Below are 23106 nucleotides of genomic sequence, written 5' to 3' on the forward strand. Positions count from 1 at the left end.
GCATTTTCCTCCTGTAACGATGAAGTTATTGCCCCATGGCATAACAACCACATACTCGTCGCACGGCGATAAATTTTATGAAATGTAGGACGCAACGCCTAGGGGTTCTCCGATGTCTCCAGAAGCGGCCAACATGGAAAATTTTGAGTAACGTGCACTAAATATGGCTCCCCTCGTGCATCATCGATTTATCGTTTTATGATCTGTCCACAAGGCATAGAAGCTCTTAAGCACTTCTTTGAAAATACGTACGGTGGATACCCAACCATATAGTTCACTGTCAAGTGATAGAAAGAAGGAAACCTACCGTTTTAGATATTCTGGTACAACGAAACTTCGATGGACCTCTCGGCCACACAGTGTCGCGACAGCCGACGCTCATCGATTTATATCTTAGCGTCTAGAGGTTTCACAGTCCAGTACAGCAGAGAACGATTTTAAATACATTGGTACACAGAGCAAAAACTGCTTCTGCCGAGTACCAGTTGAATTCCTGAATTAACCATCTGAAGTACATTTTCTGAAAGAAAGGCAGCGTACTACATGAAGTCAGCGTTCTCCAAGATTGGAAAACATGAAAATGTTGAGCAGTCACATGATGAGCTACCGACTGTGTTCCTCCTTTCTGCTGCATTACGTCAAATAAAAATAGGCACAGTCCTGAGAAGATAAGGTATAAGATTTATTTTCGGATCTCCTATTCGTCGCAGTGTTTACACTAATACAGGAGCACTGGCGCTAACAACGCAGAGGTAGGCACCATCTGCGACAAAATTACGTAATTACGACCAGTCAAAAGCTGCCTATGGCCTGTACAAGGCCACCACAGCAGCGGTTTTGAGAGTCAGTTGCTCCTGCTGAAGACGATGGAGGTAATCACCATAAGCTTGAGGTTTTATCGTGAAATGATGAGGCAAGAAGTCCGACAATGTTTATTCATTAGTTGATGTTTACAATAATAAACCTAATTCTGTTATAGCTAACAGATCACTCTCCTCATTAATATATCTGTGGCATGGTGTGTTACCCATATTTTCATGACTGGTTAGGCCATCCCTATTAATCATCATTCCAGTGAAACATTTTCGTTTATGAGACGCTGTAATTTCCCTTACACTAATTTGCACTACTATATGCGGTGCTTCCCTTCTCTGTAGGTCACCTGAGATAACACCTCGCAGGATGTCGCCGACCCTGGCGACTATCGACTTATTGTTTGATATGAGCTGTGCAGGTTCGTACAGCCATGTCGTGCTCCTTGAATCAGGCAAGGTGCTTTGTCCTTGTTTGGAGCAAGACAAGTACTCACACGGACAGTCCAATGACATCTGGAGCACCACAAAACTCCAGCACAGCGACCAACGTTGCGACTTCACTTAATGTGGAATCAGGTAGAGTCACGCCATCAGTGGCGTACCCAGTGACAACACTGGACTTGCTAGTGGTATCATGCCTTCCTCTCGAGTTCTGTATCTGTGTACTGCATTACTATGGACCTATCCCTGAGTAGAGGCACCGAGAAGAACAAATGTGACTCGATTGCGCGTATCACCATCATATGAGGCCACAACCCGGATTGTGGTGTAGGGTGCATTGTATACACAACGCAGTCCGCTCTGGCTCACATAGCTAGAAAGATGGACGGCACACATCACAGCTATGGCCTGTGTCTGTTTCCTATAATGTAGATATTCTTTCCACTAATTTTGAATAAGATAACAAAAGACTACTTGTTACCCTGACGTACCTCAATACAGTGGGTCTTCAGCTGTTATCATGGCCAACACTTTCTCCATCTCTCTCGCGCAGAGAATACACTTGATAAAGAGTTGCCAAGAGAGTGGAATGTCAGCAGTCGCCAGTCCCTGCGACTGATCAACTTTTAGAGTTGAAGGAGTGTGGAAAGGCGTCCTCATATCATCCAAGCTCATTTCGGCTCGATTCCCAGCCGGGAGAGTTACGTAGTTACTGTCAGAGCCGATAGCCCTGTGTGCTAAAATTAGCACCCTGTAATGCCCATATCACCTACATTTCAAAAATGTATTTTAGATATTGTTTTGTATGCGCACAATAACTGAAATATCGCTACGTTCTATACTTCCTGACATTGCAATTTTAGTTCCCAAGAGATTACAGCAAAGTAGATGGATGTTCATAAAATTTTGCAAGATCGGTTGCAAAACGATTTTGCAAAATTTTATGAACGTCCGCCTATTTCATTACAATCTCTTCGGAATTAAAATTGCAACGCCAGAAAATATAGAAAATAGTGGTATTTTAATTATTGTGCGTACATTTCCTGTTTCAAATGGTGATAACGATTACGTGACAAAATGACTCTTTCGAATCTTACTTCTCTGAAAATACGCCGCAGCTGATAATGACGACTGTACGCTACAAGTATATCGACGAGGACATGTGAATAAAGATATTGTGGTCGGAACACTATTTTAATAAATGTTAACAGCACACGATGCCTAAACTCCAAGTCAGTCAATGTTGTCTGTGTGAGAATTCGGTAGCTGTGTCTTTAGTTAGCGTAGGGTTTATTTAATTACTTTTAAGGACAATATTAAATACAATGCATAGAATAACACTTGTAATTTGTAAAGAGACATCTAAGTTTGTAATATAACAAGTTGTGTCTTTGGTTGCCATCAGGAAGCCGGCAAAAGCTCCACGATAGGCCCACTTGTTGGGTAACAATGTGATGAACAGTTTGCTGATTGCTCCACAGTCGCAGTTTGGAGATTGAGCCTTACTCCATCTATGAAGATAGTCCATGCTCCTGCCATGTCTGGTATGTGTTCTGTTACACTTTGTCCATGTTCCGCATGATTCGTGAAAGCCAGGGGTTTCTTTATTACGCAGGTAAAGTTATGGCAATGTGGAGAACAAGCCTCTGTCCCGTCTCATCCCCTTGAGTCCGTTAAGCTGAACTGAGACGTGTGCAGTTCCATGGCTGTTTGCATGGAGAGTTTTCTTTATCAAAGCCGGTTTCTTTCTAGGATATCCGCCTCTTGATGGATATAGAGTTACGAGTCGTCTTGCACGAGTTTAAACTCACAGATGAGAGCCGCTTTTCGTAGAAGTCAGAGCGGGCCGGACTGTGGCTCAATATAGACAGCCATTTGACGTAGGTACATCTTAGTGAACAATTTTTAATTCTCATTGCACTGTTCAGCTGCATCTCGAGAGTTTGTGTGCGTGCGCTATTGAGCCATAAAGGAGCACCATACTCATCAGTAGATTAGAGTTGCCAAAGTGTTGACGCGTAGCAGACTTCCAGTAGTGGGACCCCAGTTTGCTACACACAGATTATGTAGGATATTGGTCCTAGTTTTTGTCCTTAGAACGCCGTTTTCCAGATGGTTATTGAAGGACAGTGTCTGGTCCAATATAACACCTAGATATTTTGAGTTCTGATTGCGGTGAAATAGTCTGTCACCAAAACAGACACGGAGCTTTCTATTCGCCGCTCTGTTGCACAAATGAATGCAAGCCATCTCCATCTCAGAGGGACTCTTGTTTCAGTCTCCACCTTCGAATGCATTTTGCCATTGTTGCCACATCAGATGTTAAGATGGTTGTTGTTTCTTCCAAATTCGATGTCCCACTGCCATTATGCAGTCATTGATATGTGCAACCTTGTTGTTGTTGTTGTTGTCTTCAGTCCTGAGACTGGTTTGATGCAGCTCTCCATGCTACTCCATCCTGTGCAAGCTCCTTCATTTCCCAGTACTTACTGCAACCTACATCCTTCTGAATCTGCTTAGTGTATTCATCTCTTGGTCTCCCTCTACGATTTTTACCATCCACGCTTGTGCAACCTTGTGAGACCTAATTTCAGCCATAATATAACTATACACATTAAACAAAAGTGGGGCGAGAATAGATCCTTGAGATAGTCCACCGTTTAGCGTCTTTGAAGGGCTTAACTTGTTTCCCAGTATAATAAGACTGACTGTTTGTCTGCATGAAATTATTTGTCTGAGTTTGTAGACAAGATCGTGTCTCCATACTACATCATAAACTGCTAAGAGAAATATAAATGCAATTGATAGCAAGTGTGGGAAATTCGGAGACACGATCTTGTGTTGGCGATTTACATGGAAGTCATCATCAGTGCAGAGTAATGTTATGAAGCATACGGGTGCGTGCTGAATGCACAGCGACTGACCTTGGCGAGCCCGACGCTGGACAGCGCGTCCAGGCAGAGTGCGGCGCCCTCTCCGGCGTCGCCCCGCCTCTGGCCGCTCAGCACGCGCGCCGCCGCTAGCCCACTGGCCGAAAGCCCGGGGCCCACCAGTAGCACGGCGTTGCGGGCGTAACGAAGTAGCTGCGGCCGGTCTAGTGATTCCTGCAGCTGCCGCCGTGCCTGAGACCGCCAGTACGCCGGCCCTGTCAACACCGGGCGCTGCATTATCATCCACTCCACGACCGATCATTGCGTAGGAGGCAACACCTGCTAGTGTAAACACTTGTTTATCTGCGAGAATAGTGCAACAAATACGTTAACAACAGATTACTTCGCCCATAAAGGATGGCATTATGAGGGCTGTGACTATTGATATATTCAAATACAACAGATTTCTGCGTCAGGAACTTTGTAAGGGTTTTGTTTTGTACACAAAATTGTAATTTTGTTAATACACTCGTGGAAATTGAAATAAGAACACCGTGAATTCATTGTCCCAGGAAGGGGAAACTTTATTGACACATTCCTGGGGTCAGATACATCACATGATCACACTGACAGAACCACAGGCACATAGACACAGGCAACAGAGCATGCACAATGTCGGCACTAGTACAGTGTATATCCACCTTTCGCAGCAATGCAGGCTGCTATTCTCCCATGGAGACGATCGTAGAGATGCTGGATGTAGTCCTGTGGAACGGCTTGCCATGCCATTTCCACCTGGCGCCTCAGTTGGACCAGCGTTCGTGCTGGACGTGCAGACCGCGTGAGACGACGCTTCATCCAGTCCCAAACATGCTCAATGGGGGACAGATCCGGAGATCTTGCTGGCCAGGGTAGTTGACTTACACCTTCTAGAGCACGTTGGGTGGCACGGGATACATGCGGACGTGCATTGTCCTGTTGGAACAGCAAGTTCCCTTGCCGGTCTAGGAATGGTAGAACGATGGGTTCGATGACGGTTTGGATGTACCGTGCACTATTCAGTGTCCCCTCGACGATCACCAGTGGTGTACGGCCAGTGTAGGAGATCGCTCCCCACACCATGATGCCGGGTGTTGGCCCTGTGTGCCTCGGTCGTATGCAGTCCTGATTGTGGCGCTCACCTGCACGGCGCCAAACACGCATACGACCATCATTGGCACCAAGGCAGAAGCGACTCTCATCGCTGAAGACGACACGTCTCCATTCGTCCCTCCATTCACGTCTGTCGCGACACCACTGGAGGCGGGCTGCACGATGTTGGGGCGTGAGCGGAAGACGGCCTAACGGTGTGCGGGACCGTAGCCCAGCTTCATGGAGACGGTTGCGAATGGTCCTCGCCGATACCCCAGGAGCAACAGTGTCCCTAATTTGCTGGGAAGTGGCGGTGCGGTCCCCTACGGCACTGCGTAGGATCCTACGGTCTTGGCGTGCATCCGTGCGTCGCTGCGGTCCGGTCCCAGGTCGACAGGCACGTGCACCTTCCGCCGAGCACTGGCGACAACATCGATGTACTGTGGAGACCTCACGCCCCACGTGTTGAGCAATTCGGCGGTACGTCCACCCGGCCTCCCGCATGCCCACTATACGCCCTCGCTCAAAGTCCGTCAACTGCACATACGGTTCACGTCCACGCTGTCGCGGCATGCTACCAGTGTTAAAGACTGCGATGGAGCTCCGTATGCCACGGCAAACTGGCTGACACTGACGGCGGCGGTGCACAAATGCTGCGCAGCTAGCGCCATTCGACGGCCAACACGGCGGTTCCTGGTGTGTCCGCTGTGCCGTGCGTGTGATCATTGCTTGTACAGCCCTCTCGCAGTGTCCGGAGCAAGTATGGTGGGTCTGACACACCGGTGTCAATGTGTTCTTTTTTCCATTTCCAGGAGTGTATTCAAATAAAACACATTTCTGCGTTAGGCACTTTGTAAGGGTTTTGTTTTGTACACAAAATTGTAATTTTGTTAATAATTTGAATGTCACGGGGAAAATTAAAGCTTCCATAGCATCTGAGTAACAATAGGCGGTCCGACTCCGTTAGCCGAGTGGTCAGCGCGGTTTCCTTTCCCGACTGGAGCAGGAGATTTTCTCCGCTCAGGGACTGGGTGTTGTGTTGTCCCCATCATCGCATTATCCCCATCTCCGACACGCAAGACGTCCCAAGTGGCGTCGAAATGCTTGGCGTCGGCTGCCGAACTTCCCCTAATGGGGGACTCCCGGCCCACAATGCCATACGCTCATTTCATTTCAACAATGGGCAACCTCTCTGCCAAAGAAGTAGCGCTGCGAGAGACTTTTAGCAGAACCTTGTGAATGGAGTGCAGTCTTGGAGATAGAGAGAGGAAGAGTCGAGTTGTGTCTTGTGATGGAGTAAGATGTGTTTAGGCCATGCTGTGTGCCGGAAATAATTTTATTATATTGTTTTTCAGTTATGGAGAGATATTTTGTAAATTCATTTGCCGAAAGAAGTAAGCGTAGTAATTAATATGGTCAGGTATTTAGAACTGGAGATTTTTATGATGATATAGCAACGTGTGATTTACTGATTTTTCTTCAAAGACGTGTATCATACGTGTTTGCAAGAAAGTAAAGAGAATTTGTTGATGTTTTTTCCACTATTAATGTGAAGTGAAATTTTAGTATTTCATGTGTCAGAATATTTGGTAATACAGTTAATTTTTATTGTTTTTCCATCATTCAGAATTCGTCTCTTTATTTCAAATTTCACATATATAATTTTGCTCTCCCAAGTTTCTCCGTAAGAGAACTTTAATTCACAATGGTCTTTGCCGTAATGAGATTTATTAGCGCACAAGTTTTGTGGACGTGTCTATAGTTTAAGGTACGCCTTGCTCATCGCATTGCTAGTACTTCGAACTTTTATTCTGTAACTAGCATAGCAGCAGGAGCTGCTGTGGTTTGGAGACAGCAGCAACCTAGCATTTATATATTGCACAAACAGTTAGGCCGTTAATAATTTATGCGGGGACAATTATCATTTAAATAGTGACATACTTTTCATACAGGTCATTTTTGTTAGTTACTGTTATTTCATATTTTTTTCGCCGTCAGATTGTTTGTACTATTGCTTACAGTACAGTTTTCTTACATTTAACAGAACAGACCGTACTCTCGCCATGAGTGTTGCAGTATACAGTTCAATGTTGCATTTCTGATTAACTTTTGCATTGCTGACCATTTTTCAAGGATTACAAGATCACTAACGAACTTAAACACAAGCTTAACTGTTTCTCTAATCACGAGTTTTGCTTCACATTACCACACAGACAAAATACCTGTAAACACACCTATACATTACCTTGTGCATGTGCTTGTGCCTTGATCCCGTGCTTCGCAGGGTTTGCATGGTTAGGTACGAATTTGGCAAGGCTAATGTTACGAGGTGGTCAGATGCCCTTCCTGCAGCCACCCCGTACCCTCAGGGACGGAATTAGTGTACCCCAGCTGTCTGCGTCAAGTGTAATGCATGGAATAGTGTGAACGTGTTCACACGTCTGTCAGTCGTTTAACTAAGGCGGGACGTGGGGACCAGCACGGTATTCACCTATGGGATGAGGAAAACCGCCTAAAAACCACATCCAGGCTAGCTGGCACACCGGTCCTCGTCGTTAATCCGCCGGGCGGATTCGATCCGGGGTCGGCGCGCCTTCCCGGTTCCAGGAAGCAGCGCATTAGCGCTCTCGACTAACCTGGCGGGTTACATTACCATACAACAAAAAACTAATATGCCGCTTTCTACTTCTGTATTTCGCCACTACACGTTTCAAAGATTTGTCATGACTGTAGAAAATGTTATAATTTTAACTACATGTTACTCCGTCGTCAGGCCGCGAGTGGCCTACCGGGACCATCCGACCGCCGTGTCATCCTCATTGGAGGATGCAGATAGGAGGGGCGTGGGGTCAGCACACCGCTCTCCCGGTCGTTATGATGGTATTCTTGACCGAGGCCGCTACTATTCGGTCGAGTAGCTGCACAATTGGCATCACGAGGCTGAGTGCACCCCGAAAAATGGCAACAGCGCATGGCGGCGTGGATGGTGACCCATCCAAGTGCCGACCACGCCCGACAACGCTCAACTTCGGTGATTTCACGGGAACCGGTGTAGCCACTGTGGCAAGGCCGTTGCCCTTTAATTACATGTCAGTGCAGAAAATGTTTAATTACATGTTCGAGCATAACTAAAAGTGGACACAAGCTTTCCGGTGCATGGAACGGATGGATGACAAACAGCGTTAGATAATGACGCCGAAGGCAACTGAAAGCTCTTTGCTATTTAGTGGCTGACCAAACGCGCCAGTGAGGACTATTTTTGATTGTTCGCCAAGACTAGGAGGGTAGAGGTCACAGGCGTCACTGGTAACCTTCCGATGGATGTAATGGAGGAATATATAGTGGAAGTTAGAATGATGCTCTAACATGAAGAAAGCTACCAAGTGAATATTGCTGACAAATATTGCACCAAGAATCAATGCAGAATGAGATAAAAGCTAAGAAAACGGCAGACTGAAGGGGAGTAGAGATTCAGCGAGTAAAGTTAGTAGCCTAAATCCAGTGACACTCCTCAGAAGCACCTGATGAAGCAATAGACCCTCCGGCTGCGAGAATTACTGGTAAACTCTGGTAGATACACTGCAAGCTAAGCAACAATTTTCTGTATTCATTGGAATAGCATTGAACTGAGACTGCCTGCCTCCCACTCAGAGAAGTTAGAGGAACTTCAGAGAATAGCCAGAACCAGTTACAGACTGATATTTGTTTCTTGAACTATAGAGCAAGTGGTCCTTGATTCATAGTAAATTATTTGAAAGAGCTGAATATTTACTATTTAGGCCAAGTGGCCAGTAGTCAGCAAAAAAAAAGAAAAGAAAAAAAATGGTTCAAATGGCTCTGAGCACTATGGGACTTAACAACTGAGGTCATGAGTGCCCCAGACTTAGAACTACTTCAGCCTAACTAACCTAAGGACATCATACACATCCATTCCTGAGGCAGGATTCGAACCTGCGACCATAGCAGCAGCGCGGTTCCGGACTGAAGCGTCTAGAACCGTTCGGCCACAGCGGCTGGCAGTAGTTAGCAGACTGAGTGGCAGCGTAGGCACTCGTCTCTGATAAAGATCTTTCCCACTGATTATAGAAAGGATCTGACATTCTGTTAAAGTGTTTTTTTTCTGAGACCTCAATAACCAACTTTGTTTGTTAGAACAGTAAAATTAGTTAACGGTAATAACTTTCTACGCCAGCAAATAAATTCTGCCAAATCCGAAAGAATTACCAACCTGTTGTAACCGAATACCCCCCCCCCCCCCAATCAAGGAGTGCTCCTCCCTATCATCTTCACTTAAAGGTTGACATACAAGCTAACTAAACCCATATTGTTGTTAACGTCCCGACTGCACCACGCACTAAAAGAAGAATAAATTGGTGTAGGAAAACGACGCCAGGGTGGGACACATCATCATCTTCAGATGGAGAATTGTTTATTTACATAGATGGAGTTGGTGAAGAGAAATACGTTTTTTCACAATAGCGGACCAAGAGCGATGTAGTTTACGTTACTTATTTAGCTAATGAAAAATAGTTTATTTAGGAAACGCATTTGTGACGTTTCAAAAATTTTAATTTCCAGACGTGTATAAAATCATATAGAGCAAATGCCTAGCTCAGCACGTAGTTCCAATAGGCCATAATTTCCTCACCAGATTCGAAGAACACATCAGCAGATAGCCTCTCATATAAAAGACACAGGACATCTGTATGATAATATAGAAAGCAACTTTAAAATTCTACATACACTGAACAAAGGACGCAGAACGTCTCTTGTATAAAGAACTAGAAATTTGTATCCACAGAAAGAAACTTGGGGAACATCAACTTATCGGCAATAATGAAACAAGCTCAAACTACTTTATCAAAAACCTGGACGAAGCACTTATAGCATTCCTATAGTTTACAGTTTCAATCACAGTAAATAATGTAACCACTCCGATTCAATTCCGTAAAAGTTCAACCTACAAGACATACACTATGTGATCAAAAGTATCCGGACACCCCCATAAACATACGTGTTTCACATTAGGTAAATTGTGCTGCCACCTACTGACAGGTACTAATTATCAGCGCTCTCAGTAGTCATTAGACATCGTGAGAGAGCAGAATGTGGAGCTCCGCGGAACTCACGGACTTCGAACGTGGTCAGGAGACTGGCTATCACTGGTGTCATACGTCTGTACGTGAGATTTTCACACTCGAAAACATCCCTAGGTCCATTGTTTCCGATGTGATACTCAAGTGAAAATGTGAAGGGACACGTACAACACAAAAGCGTACAGGCCGACCTCGTCTGTTGACTGACAGAGAGCACTGACTGTTGAAGAGGGTTGTAATGTGTAACAGGCAGACATCTATCCGGACCATCACACAGGAATTCCAAACTGCATCAGGATCCACTGTAAGTACAATGATAGTTAGGAGGGATTTCATGGTCGGGAGGCTGCTCATAAGCCACACATCACGCTGGTAAACGCGGAACGACGCCTCGCTTGGTGTAAGGTGTGTAATCATTGGACGATTGAACAGTGGAAAAACGTTGTGTGGAGTGACGAATCACGGTACACAATTTGGCGATCCGATCGCGAACGCTCGGTGAACGTCATCTGCCATCGTGTGTAGTGTCAATAGTAAAATTCGGAGGCGGTGGTGTTACGGAGTGGTAGTGTATTTCAAGGAGGGGGCTTGCACCACTTGTTGTTTTCGTTGCACTATCACAGCATAGGCCTACATTGATGTTTTACGCACCTTCTTGCTTCCCACTGTTGAAGAGCAATTCGGAGATGGCGATTGCATCTTTCAACACGTTCGAGCCCCTGTTCATAATGCACGGCCTGTAGCGGAGTGGCTACACGACAATAACATCCCTGTAATTGACTGGCCTGCACAGAGTCCTGACCTGAATACTACAGAACACCTCTGGGATGAATTGGAAAGCCGACTTCGCGCCAGGCCTCACCGACCGTCATCGGTACCTCTCCTCACTGCAGCACTATGTGAAGAATGGGCTGCCATTCCCCAAGCAACCTTCCAGAACTTCGTTTAACGTATGCCTGCGAGAGTGTAAGCTGTCATCAAGGCTAAGGGTGCGCAAATACCATATTGAATTCCTGCATTACCGACGGAGGGTGCCACGAACTTATAATTCATTTTCATCCAGGTTTCCGGATACTTTTCATCACGTAGTGTATAATCTGTTGTAATATTTTTTTCATATAAGAAATTTACATTACACTGTGTCCACACTCTGGTGCAACCCATTCACATTTTTTTAAATGAAAGGAAAACATGCGTGTATTTATGCACATACCTATGTAACCTTTTATCTTTATATCTAAAGCTGTAGCACATACATATAAAAAAATAAAATCACACACTACTGGCCATTAAAAATGCTATACCACGAAGATGACGTGCTACAGTCACGAAATTTAACCGACAGGAAGAAGTTGCTGTGATATGCAAATGATTAGCTTTTCAGAGCATTCACACAAGGTTGGCGCCGGTGGCGACACCCACAACGTGCTGACATGAGGAAAGTTTCCAACCGATTTCTCATACAAAAACAGCAGTTGACCGCTGTTGCCTGGTGAAACGTTGTTGTGGTGTCTCATGTAAGAAGGAGAAATGCGTACCATCAGGTTTACGACTTTGATAAAGGTCGGATTGCAGCCCATCGCGATTGCGGTTTATCGTATCGCGACATAGCTGCTCGCGTTGATCGAGATCCAATGACTGTTAACAGAATATGGAATCGGTGGGTTCAGGAGGGTAATACGGAACGCCGTGCTTGATCCCAACTGCCTCGTATCACTAGCAGTCGAGACGACAGGCATCGTATCTGCATGGCTGTACCGGATAGTGCAGCCACGTCTCGATCGCTGAGTCCACAGATGGGGTCGTTTGTAAGACAACAACCATCTGCACGAACAGCTCGACAACGTTTGCAGCAGCATGTGCTATCAGCTCGGAGACCATGGCTGCGGTTACCCTTGACGCTGCATCACAGACAGGAGCGCCTGCGATGGTGTACTCAACGACGAACCTGGGTGCACGAATTGCAAAACGTCATTTTTTCAGATGAATCTAGGTTCTGTTTACAGTATCATGATGGTCGCATCCGTGTTTGGCGACATCGCGGTGAACGCACATTGGAAGCGTGTCTTCGTCATCGCCATACTGGCGTATCACCCGACGTGATGGTATTCGTTACACCTGTCGGTCACCTCTTGTTCGCATTGACGGCACTTTGAACAGTGGACGTTACATATCAGATGTGTTACGACCCGTGGCTCTACCCTTCGTGCGATCCCTGCGAAACCCTATATTTCAGCAGGATAATGCACGACCGCTTGTTGCAGGTCCTGTACGGGCCTTTCTGGATACAGAAAATGTTCGACTGCTGCCCTTGCCAGCACATGCTCCAGATCTCTCACCAACTGAAAACGTCTAGTCAAGGTGGTCGAGCAACTGGCTCGTCACTACTATTGATGAACTGTGGTATCGTGTTGAAGCTGCATGGGCAGCTGTACCTGTACACGCCATCCAAGCTCTGTTTGACTCAATGCCCAGGCGTATCAAGGCTTTTTCTGCGGCCAGAGGTGGTTGTTCTGGGTACTGATTTCTCAGGACCTATGCACCCAAATTGCGTGAAAATGTAATCACATGTCAGTTCTACTAAATATATTTGTCCAATGAATACCCGTATTCATCTGCATTTCTTCTTGGTGTAGCAATTTTAATGGCCAGTTGTGTATTTAGGAGGGCAAGTCAAAAATTATCCAAATTATCAGGATTTTCTTATAAAGCACTTTGGTCAGTAGTCGTAACGTGTTCCGCGAATGCGTGCTTTCAGTTATTGCTACTATGGTGACGTTTTCATTGCTTGACCTTCATCGCAACAGAAGTGAGTCGGATTGGCAGTGTAAACTTGTCCGCTCTCCCCCCCCCCCCCCCCCCCAGCAGAGTGCACAATGGAAGAACGAAGAGTAGTGATACGATTTCATTGGTCAAAAATAGTGGAAAGGGGCTGAAATTCATCGTAGACAGCACATTACAAGGACAGTAGATTGCTGTGGTCAAGTTTTTTCGAGTGGATCGAGAAGTTCAAAAGTGTCTGGACAAATAAGACGCACAAACAGGAACTAGAGCACCCTTTAACGTCAAACACGGCTCATGAAATGAAACAAACTCAGCTTATGGTTTTGACGAACAGGCGGGTAAATATCTATGGCGTATAGTCTCCGTCAAACATCACTCATGGTTCTGCCTATGCCGTCATCCATGATGAACTAAGCTTCCTAGAAGTTTGGTCGCGATGGGTGCCACGACACCTCACTGAAGAACACAAGCTCAAGCGTCTTGAGGTATGCTAACGCTGGCTCAATCGTTATGAAAGAGAAAGCGAGTCACTGTTGGAAAGAATAGTTACCTGTGATGAAAGGTGGGCTCATCACTACGAGCCAAAAGCAAAACGTCAGAATATTGTGTGGAAGCATCCCGAGTCATCAGTGAAGAAAAAATTCAAGTCTGTAGCATCGGCGGGAAATGTTATGGTAACCGTGTTTTGGGACGCGAAAGTACAGTATCTATCTATACTGGAAGATTACATGGGGAAGGGCAAAATCATCACCAAAGACTATTAGTGTGCACTGTTTACTAACAATCTTAAACCAGCAATGCGCAGCAAATGACGAGTTGTTTGGTCACGGAGAGTGTTGCTTTTGCACGATAACGCCCGAAACCCCGAAACTGGGATTCGAACTGCTACAGCATCCACCTTACAGAACAGATCTTGCTCATTGGACTTTTATTTGTTTGGACCGCTGAAAGACGCTTTGCGAGGTCCTCGATTTTACTCAGATACGGAGGTGCAAGGAGCGATGCATCAGTGGCTTAGCAACCAACCCCATACCTTTTTTTCTGAACAAATACACAAGCATGTTGACCGCTGAACCTAGTACATTTCAAATTAGGAAGACTACATTGAAATAAATGAGTAAATAAAACAGTATTTTATTAAGTAACTGCCGGCCGTGGTGGCCGAGCGGTTCTAGGCGCTGCAGTCCGGAACCGCGCGACTTATTCGATCGCACGTTCGAATCCCGCCTCGGGCATGGATGTGTGTGATGTCCTTAGGTCAGTTTGATTTATGTAGTTCTAAGTTCTAAGGGACTAATGACCTCAGATGTTAAGTCCCATAGCAGTGCTCAGAGCCATTTGAACCATTTAAATTTTTGTCAAGTAAATAAAATGTCTCATGGGAATTCCAGATAATTTTTACTTACTTTTTGTCAGTGTATATAACTTCCTAACATGATAACTGAATTGTGCAGATGTCCATATTCTGTTGCAATTCATATTAGTTTTTTTTAAAGTACTTACGCAAAAACCAAATAATCTTTGATCTTTCTATCCAGTGCAAACAAGTATATCTGTAACATGTACAACATCTCTGAAGTGACAGTGCAAACATAATGTACAGTGGAGAGAACATTCTACACGTAGCAATATGCACACATTTTACGATTATACCAAACCTGTAAGTACAATTCACTATTAGAAATTGATATTTTACCCTTAAAAGTGCCATTTGTAAATAAATAATTTTTGTAGTTAGCAAAAAAAGCAAGATCATCTACATTGGGCTTCGTACGCTACTCTGAGAAGACGTCTCTACTCTTCACCAACACCAGCTGTGTAAACAAACAGTTCTCCACCTGAAGATGATGGTGCGAACTATCGAAATGCGTAGCGGCAAAATACGCAAATGACTGACGCAGAAAACTATTTTATTTGTACAAAAACCACAGATGTATATCTATCCCGAGCGGATTATTGCTCGACAAATTGAACTGTACTCTCGGCCATAGCAGGAACGAATTTGATAGTGTTATTATGCACTGTCACGTTCTAGTTCAAAGTAATGTGCGTTATTGCCTATAGTGCAGATGCATGTGATCGCAGAAATAGTCTTGCCTTGCTTCATTAAAGTTAATAACGATATGCCGGAGAAAGAGTTGAGAGTGCTGACAGGGAAGGTGACGGATAGTAAAAGCAAAACGATAAAATTGAGTGAGTTGGTGATTGTCATGGCAGTGAACTTTCACGACAGGCAGAAAGCAGTTCAGGTGAGCAGAGGTGGCAGTGTCAGTAGCCAAACAGAAAGTGGTGCGCCCACGCTCTCAGCGAGATCACTGTACTGTTATAACACTTCTCCAGGTAACAGTATACTGGCCAACAGAGGAATCGAGGACATGCTAGCAAAGCCAGCTCAGTCCAGCCGTTACTGAATGTTCCCAGAAACTGGATTAGCAGCAAGAGAAAGAGGAAGCTATGAAACATGTGAAAAATGAACTAATAGTCGTTGATGAGGTATGTTCTAAATAAGGTGTCATCACAAGTATGAGCAGTAGTACGGTAGCCATCGCAGTACAGCAGGGGCAATCCAAATTTCAAGACCTACTTTGATGACTTGGATATTATTAGGGAAGCCGTCATGACACAACAGTGAGTGCCACGCAACAATAAGTAATCGGCGAGGAAAAGTGTATTCCACTTCGGAGAGCAACTGATTTAGAAAAGTATAGAACATCAGCAATGTAGGGTGTCTTCGTCGATGTGTCAGATAAGAGAAGAACAAGAGCATTCCGAACATGCCTCTATTAGTGTTTGGATAGACAAAGCTGAGTAATTCAGGAGATAGACTAAAATATCTGTATCTCTGTAAGAAAGTTGTGGAACAGTTCTCCTTTCTGGTGGCTAGGAGCCAATATTGTTACCGTAGTCGTCACAGTTTGAAATAATGCAACAGTCTTTTGAAGGAGTTAGGCCGCCAGTTCATAAGACCAAAACGAATGTAATACACCTATCCCTGTTAGATACATATGTGAAGTAAACTGCTGAAATGCTGAACCAACACTGTTTGAAATCCAGAATACTTGCTAGTACGAAAGGAATCCTCTCTTCCCACTGATCTGTGCTAAGTAACTGAAAAAGGCTTCTACTCTTTCTCACGTCTTACGACATTACAGCGATAACAGACAACAATTCACTGTCGCTCAAGCGCTGTCGGCATTAAGGGGAATGCGACATGGCGTTTAAATTACGGTAGGAGGAATACGATACTGAGTTTAGAGAGATTTCAATATCTGCTACAAAACAAGGAGAAGCAATGTCTATACAAGACATGCATTGATATGTGTATACATGTCACACTAACATACAGTTCCTACAACTTTGCGGACAATACTCGTGATCTATTGGTAGCGTCCTTGGCTCCTATTGAAACTATCCTGAGACCAGGGTGTGACCCCACCACCGCTTTATTTTTGCGTAAAAATCATCACCAGTGGCAGCCGAAGACTTACGGAATGAGTCATCCTCGTTCTGACAACGACTTTGTTTAGGAGAGTGTTGAAACAGACACAGTTTCATGGCAATTTCTCGCTCTTAGTTTGGGAAACCATTCCTAAATGGTGGGATAACCAGTAATAAACAACGGCATGAAGGCAATGGAAATCACTGTATGAGACATATAAAATGAGTGTTTAGAGGAAATTTGTCTGTAATTGAATAAATGTCATGATACTTATCCATTAACAAAAGATTCAATACGGGGAGGACTGCTAAGGGGGAAATAAACAAGAGAAAATGTCTAGCCATCAAAAGGGTAGCATTCTAGGAGTCACTGCTTCAAATGTCAAAGTTTTGAATATGGTAGGAAAGGAGGATAATCTAAAAATTAAAATGCAAAGGTGCAGTCTATATAGAGTGGGTACCAGTGAATTGGAATGGAAAGAACACATGGGTTCCTGGTCAGATAAATTCGTCAAGAGCAGCAGGAAACTCTGTAAGGGGAGTATGATACGTTACGAATAGAAAGGCAAGACAGAGACTGAGCTACTGTATAATGTTCAGTGATAGGATTGTTCTCATCAGAATCGACAGCACGCCAGCGGCATGAACAACAGATCAGACGTTACAAGCACAAAATGAAGAGGCATAGAAAGACGTATTGCTATATATTTGCCATATGGTTTCAAAGCGGTCCACGAAAAAAATTGTTTTATTGTAAATCCAGTCATCGATCAAAAAAAATTTTATTCATCAGGTGATTAATTCCGGTCAGCTATGACAATCTTCAGACCTGAGTGAAATTGGAAATTTGTGGTAAGGTTCTATAGGATCAAACTGCGGAGGTCATCGATTCCTAGACTCATACACTGCTTAATCCAAATTAAACTAACTTACGCTAAGGACAACACACACACCCATGCCCGAGGGAGGACTCGAACCTCCGAAGGGGGGGAGCCACGCGAACCATGGCAAGGCGCCCTTACACCACGTGGCTACCGCGCGCAGCAGACCTGAGTGAAACCAGCACATTGCGTATATAAATGGTACAGTCACATTATTCAGCCATATAAGCTTCGTCATAAAATCTAAAAATGTTACTGAATCCCATGTCTTTGAAGTTTCAACATATATGGCGTAATACAATCCATGGCACTCAGTAACATTTTTAGATTTTGTGGCTAAGCTTGTATGGCTGATAAATGTGACTGGGCCATCTACACACGCAATTACACAAATTGTGTCATGTACTGGATTCACTGAGGTCTGAAGATTGTCATAGCTGACCGAAATTAATTGCCTGATCAGTAAAACTTCGTGATATGTGAGTGGATTTACAACAGAAGAGACGGAGACAGTATATGTGGATACTGAGCTGGAATTCAGTATGGAAAGGAGACGATAACTATCATGGAGGATTTGAACGCAATAGTAGGGGAAGGAATAGAAGACAGAGTTACAGGGTAATATAGAGGTGGAACGAGACAGGAGAAAGACTAATAGAAGGTGCAATAAATTTCAACTAGTAGTTGCGAATACACTGTTCCAAAATCTCACAAGGAGGTGGTATATTTGGGAAAGACCAGTAGATGTGAGAAAATTCCGTCTGGATAGCATCATGGTCAGAAAAGATTCCGAAATAAGGTTCTGGATTGTAAGGCGTACCCAAGAGCAGATATAATCTCGGAATAAAATTTAGTAATGACCAGTAAACTTTCGATTATTGAAAGAGTAGAAGAGCCGTACACATCTATATGAATTAGCGGTGCACGGGGAGACAATTGATGTGATCGTTGTTTACAGCTTTACGGAAGAGGCGCATCGGATAAGCGCAGTACAGAACCTGGTGTTGGAATTTTGAAAGTAAGAGGAGGACTTCATGGACAAATAATTTTATTTGTTTTTACATTTTGACCTTGTGTGCTTTTGAAATGAATGTTTATGTAGTATTAACATAGGCAGCCAGATTATGGGAGCTTGAGTCCTGAAACACGTTGCTGAGGATTAAGTTAACGAATATTAGTGGCTGTATGTTCAACCACTTATAACTAAGGCTTTTGGAAGATCTGCGATAAAATAAGGCAGAATTTATAGATGACATTCCTTCGAAATTTCTGTAGTCACTAGGGAAAGTGACAATCAAGCAACTCTTATAATTGATGTCTACAATCTAAGATCTGAAGACATACCATCTAAAATAAGGCAGAATTGATAGATGACATTCCTTCAAAATTTCTGTAGTCACTAGGGAAAGTGACAACCAAGCAACTCTTATAATTGATGTGTACAATCTAACACTCTGAAGACATACTATCAGACTTTCGGAAAAATATCATCCACACAATCCCAGGCTGGAGATGGCAGACGTGCGCTAGAACTATCGCACAGTCAGATCAAAAACGCATACATCCAAGTTGCTGGCAAGAATAATACACAGAAGAATGAAAAAGAAAATTTAGGATCTGTTACATGACCAGTTTGGTTTTTGGAAAGACAAGGGCAACAGAGATACAGTTCTAACGTAGCAAATGATAGCAGAAACAAGACTAAACGAAAAGCAAGACATGTTTATAGAATTTATCACTCTGGAAAACGTGTTCGACAACATAAAATAGTCCAAAATATTTGAAATTCTGAGTAAAGTGTGGGGAAAGACGGATAACATACAATATGTACAAGAACCGAGATGGAACAATTAGAATCGAAGACCAACAACGAAGTTGTCGGATTGAGAAACGTGAAAGACAGGGGAGTAGTCTTTCGCCCCTACTATTCAGTCTGTGTATAGAAGAAGCAATGACGGAAATAAAAAAAGGTTCAAGAGTAGAATTAAAATTCGGGGCGAATGGATATCTACAATAACGTTCGCTGATGAAAACCTGCTATCCTCAATAAAATATAAGAAGACTCACACGGCCTGTAGAACGGAATTCAAAAGGCTCAAGAGCACACTCTATAAATTAAGAGTAAACAGAAGAAAGAGGAAAGTAATGAGGAGTAGCAGGAATTAGATTAACGATAAATTGATCGAAACTGGAGATCACAAAGCAGAAGAAGTTAAGGATTTCTGGTCTCTTGCAAGCAAAATAACGAATGATATAATACGAAGCAAGGAGGACATAACAAGCTATTAGTACAGGCAAAGAGGACATAACTTTTATCCTGGCCAAGAGAAGTCTGACATTATCTAACATCGATCTTCATCTTTGTAAGAAATACATTTGGAAAAATTTGGAAATTTGCGGTAAGTTCCTATGGGACCAAACTGCTGCGGTCATCGGTCCCTAGGCTTACACACTACTTAATCTAACTTAAACTAACTTCCGCTAAGGACATGGACAACGCACACACCCAAGCCCGAGGCAGAACTCGAACCTCCGACGGGGAGAGCTGCGCGAACTGTGGCAAGGCGCCTAAACAAGAGAATCTAAGCTTTTAAAATGTGATACTACAGAAGAATTTTAAAAACATTGTGGACTGAAAATGTTCTTCGCGTAATTTGCGCTGAAAGGTAACTTATAAAATTCTTTGATGTATAAGATTTGCTTATAATAGGTTCCACAATAATTGAGTCACTATGTACGCACGGGAAGACACAATTTCAAAAACTACATTTTCATGAAATAATGAAGCATCAGTAGTAAAGAACCCACACGACAGACGAATTTTTTTTAAATACTGTCACAACTGCAATGTGTGGAAATTATTAAAACATAAGGGATGATCTTTGTGCAGTTACTGTGCTATGTAGGGCAATAACTTGTAAAACTTGGGGCGTGTGACAATAATCCACTGGAGTGTAAGCTGAACCACCTCCCCTCTCCGTTTCTCGGGCGTAAACTTGACAGTGCTATCATTTTGACTAGGTCTTAATTTAGCTTCACCAGCAACAAATTCCGCTGGTAAATCAAGGCAGCTGTGCCACTGCGCTTCTAAACATACGCTGACGAGCACGAAAAAAGCGACACTTCTACTTATAACAAAGAAATATTTTTTTGTGTTAAATACAAGTTGAATTTATGACACCAATCTACTATTTTATTATAAATTATTGTGGCACAGTCCCGTCTATATGTCTGGCACTGAAAAAAGTTGACGATTATAAACAATTTAAGCAAGAAGTAGCACCAAAGGATTCAGACCTAATGCATCACGGTTTTGATTTTCTACACATCAAACTTCACTTCAGAGACGTCTCTTCGCATATTCAAAAGATTACATTGCATTCTCCTGCACCAATCACGGTATCCAAGCTTTCAGGCACTATCCTGATTAATAACGCAATGACTTCATGAGGAATCATCTCCGATTCTTTCGATTCTTTCAGGAAGGCCTCCAGTAGGTCATGTAGAATTTCTGAATAGTGATGACGTGCCCTTCCCTTCAGTTGGTCCCATACTTGCTCGGTAAGGCTCGGGATTTCGAGAAGGTCAAGCCACAGCTTGATTGTCCAATTCGTCCAAGAACTCTTGCTTGATTCTCGCATCACGTGGCGGTACATTGTAATTCATTAGTGTAACAGAATCACGAATAAATGGAAGAAAAGGTACAGTAACATCAAACTTCTTGCGCAAACCGACGTACTGTAAGGCTCCCGTGTTCCACAAAGACATAAACAGTTCTTACGGTGGCACTGATTCCTGTCCACACCCTGGAAAAGGGATCCTGAACGAGAATGTGCAAGGTTAATACCTTTTCCCGAGGATTTCTCCAGAGCTGCTTTCCACCGTCAGATTAGCGTAGGCCAAACCGCGACTCATCGGCTAGAAACACTTGCTCCCAAAAATTGTAGTCTCCAGCCGCGATATTACCTTGCGGAAAGCTACGGTCGCAGGTTCGAATCCTGCCTCGGGCATGGGTGTGTGTGATGTCCTTAGGTTAGTTAGGTTTAAGTAGTTCTAAGTTCTAGGGGACTTATGACCTAAGATGTTGAGTCCCATGGTGCTCAGAGCCAACCAACCTTGCGGAACGTAGTCAGCACTGCGATGCTGTCTGGTGAATTCTGGGCTCGCAGCAGGTCTTCTGCATTGAAGATTGGCGTCTTCCAGTCTTCTTCGGACCCTTCTCTCATTCACACTGACATCTCGATCTTGATGGAATCGATTTCGTGCTTTAACGGCGGTGGTAAGACGTTTACGGAGAACTTGTAAGAAATAGTCATCACTTACCGATGTTTATTTTCTCGAGCTGGTACCTGATTTCCTTGTATAGCCTCCAGTTTATTTCTATCTTTTTATGGTCGTGTAAGTCGTGGCAGATGTAGTTCTCAACACTTCTGCAACATTACGAAAGCTACGGTCATCTCCCTCCAAAGCTGGGTCCGGGGTTTTCTCCGCTCAGGGACTTGGTGTTGTGCTGTCTTCATCATCATTTCACCCCCATCCGGCGCGCAGGTCTCCCAGTGTGCTGTCGACTGTAATAAGACCTGCACCAAGGCGGCCGGACCTGCCCCGCAAGGGTCCTCCCGGCCAATGACGCCAAACGCTCATTTCCATTTAGCACGCGGCTCTTCTTGCGTTTTGTGTGTTGCGTTTTGTGTGTTACGTTTATCGTGGCGGCCACGTTATGAGATGGCGCTGATGACAGTTGAAATGAAAGATCGATTGTTCGAAACAGTTCGGGAATAGAAGCTATCGGATAACCGACTTTTCGGATAACCGATGGTTTACCAAAAGGATGTACCATGGGAGCAACATGAAGCAATGAAACAGCCGTATGTATTAAACACAAAACTGCATATATTCTATCTGTATTGAAAATACTGTTCATACCTTATATAAAACAGTCACTGCTGAGGCAGGCCTATAGTTTACGAAAAGAAGTCCAAAATTAACATTTGCTTCGAAGCTGAGATATGGTTTTCTGCCGCTAAATCTCGCAGACTTCATAAAAACAGCAACTGGCTAATGTCATGCTGTTCTTGTTTTTCAAACCACTTCAAGCCGTCTCAAGGCATTGAAAATCTTCCTCGCTGGACAGACCCATTACCGTAGGATTGTCACTAGGCTCTTCCTCGTCGTCGCAAGGGTTTTGGTCATCAATGGCACTGGCAATGCCTTCATCATGACCAGAGTCATCGGCATCACACTGCAGTACTGGACACTTTCCTTGACACAATCATTAAATTCTGAAGATCCTTCAGTTAGCCTATCTAGATGTAATACAAATTGGCAGTTTAGTTGGGTCTTAAGTTGCAGTGATAAGTTCATCTGATGTATGGAGTTTATTCCAATCTTCTAGGATAACGTCCTTCACAATAGCCCAGGCATCTTCTGGCGTGTACACAGCGTCCTTCAAGTTAATGCCGGTGTACAATTAGCGAACTGTTTTTTTTTTCACATCCTTCTACCATAGAACTATACACAGTAGTGCCTTTGTTTATTACCATTTGAACCTTTCAATTATCCCTTTATCCATCGGTTGGAGGACTGATCTGGGATGCAAGAAAAATCACATTAAACTTTCCACTGATAAAGGTCTGAGGGATGATTTGGG

At 43.8% G+C, this 23106-nt stretch overlaps 1 protein-coding gene across 1 annotated transcript in view; it reads right to left on the minus strand.

Moving 5' to 3' along the window:
- The window catches only part of LOC126176166 (membrane-bound alkaline phosphatase-like), a 167067-nt gene extending 162644 nt beyond the window's left edge, over positions 1-4423 (minus strand). The window contains exon 1 of the mRNA XM_049923308.1: positions 4181-4423. Coding sequence (XP_049779265.1) covers positions 4181-4423 — 243 coding nt within the window. The remainder of the gene's footprint in view (positions 1-4180) is intronic.
- Positions 4424-23106: the final 18683 nt, after the last annotated feature.

The sequence above is a fragment of the Schistocerca cancellata genome, chromosome 3 (assembly GCF_023864275.1).
Source record: "Schistocerca cancellata isolate TAMUIC-IGC-003103 chromosome 3, iqSchCanc2.1, whole genome shotgun sequence".
Lineage (NCBI taxonomy): Eukaryota > Metazoa > Arthropoda > Insecta > Orthoptera > Acrididae > Schistocerca > Schistocerca cancellata.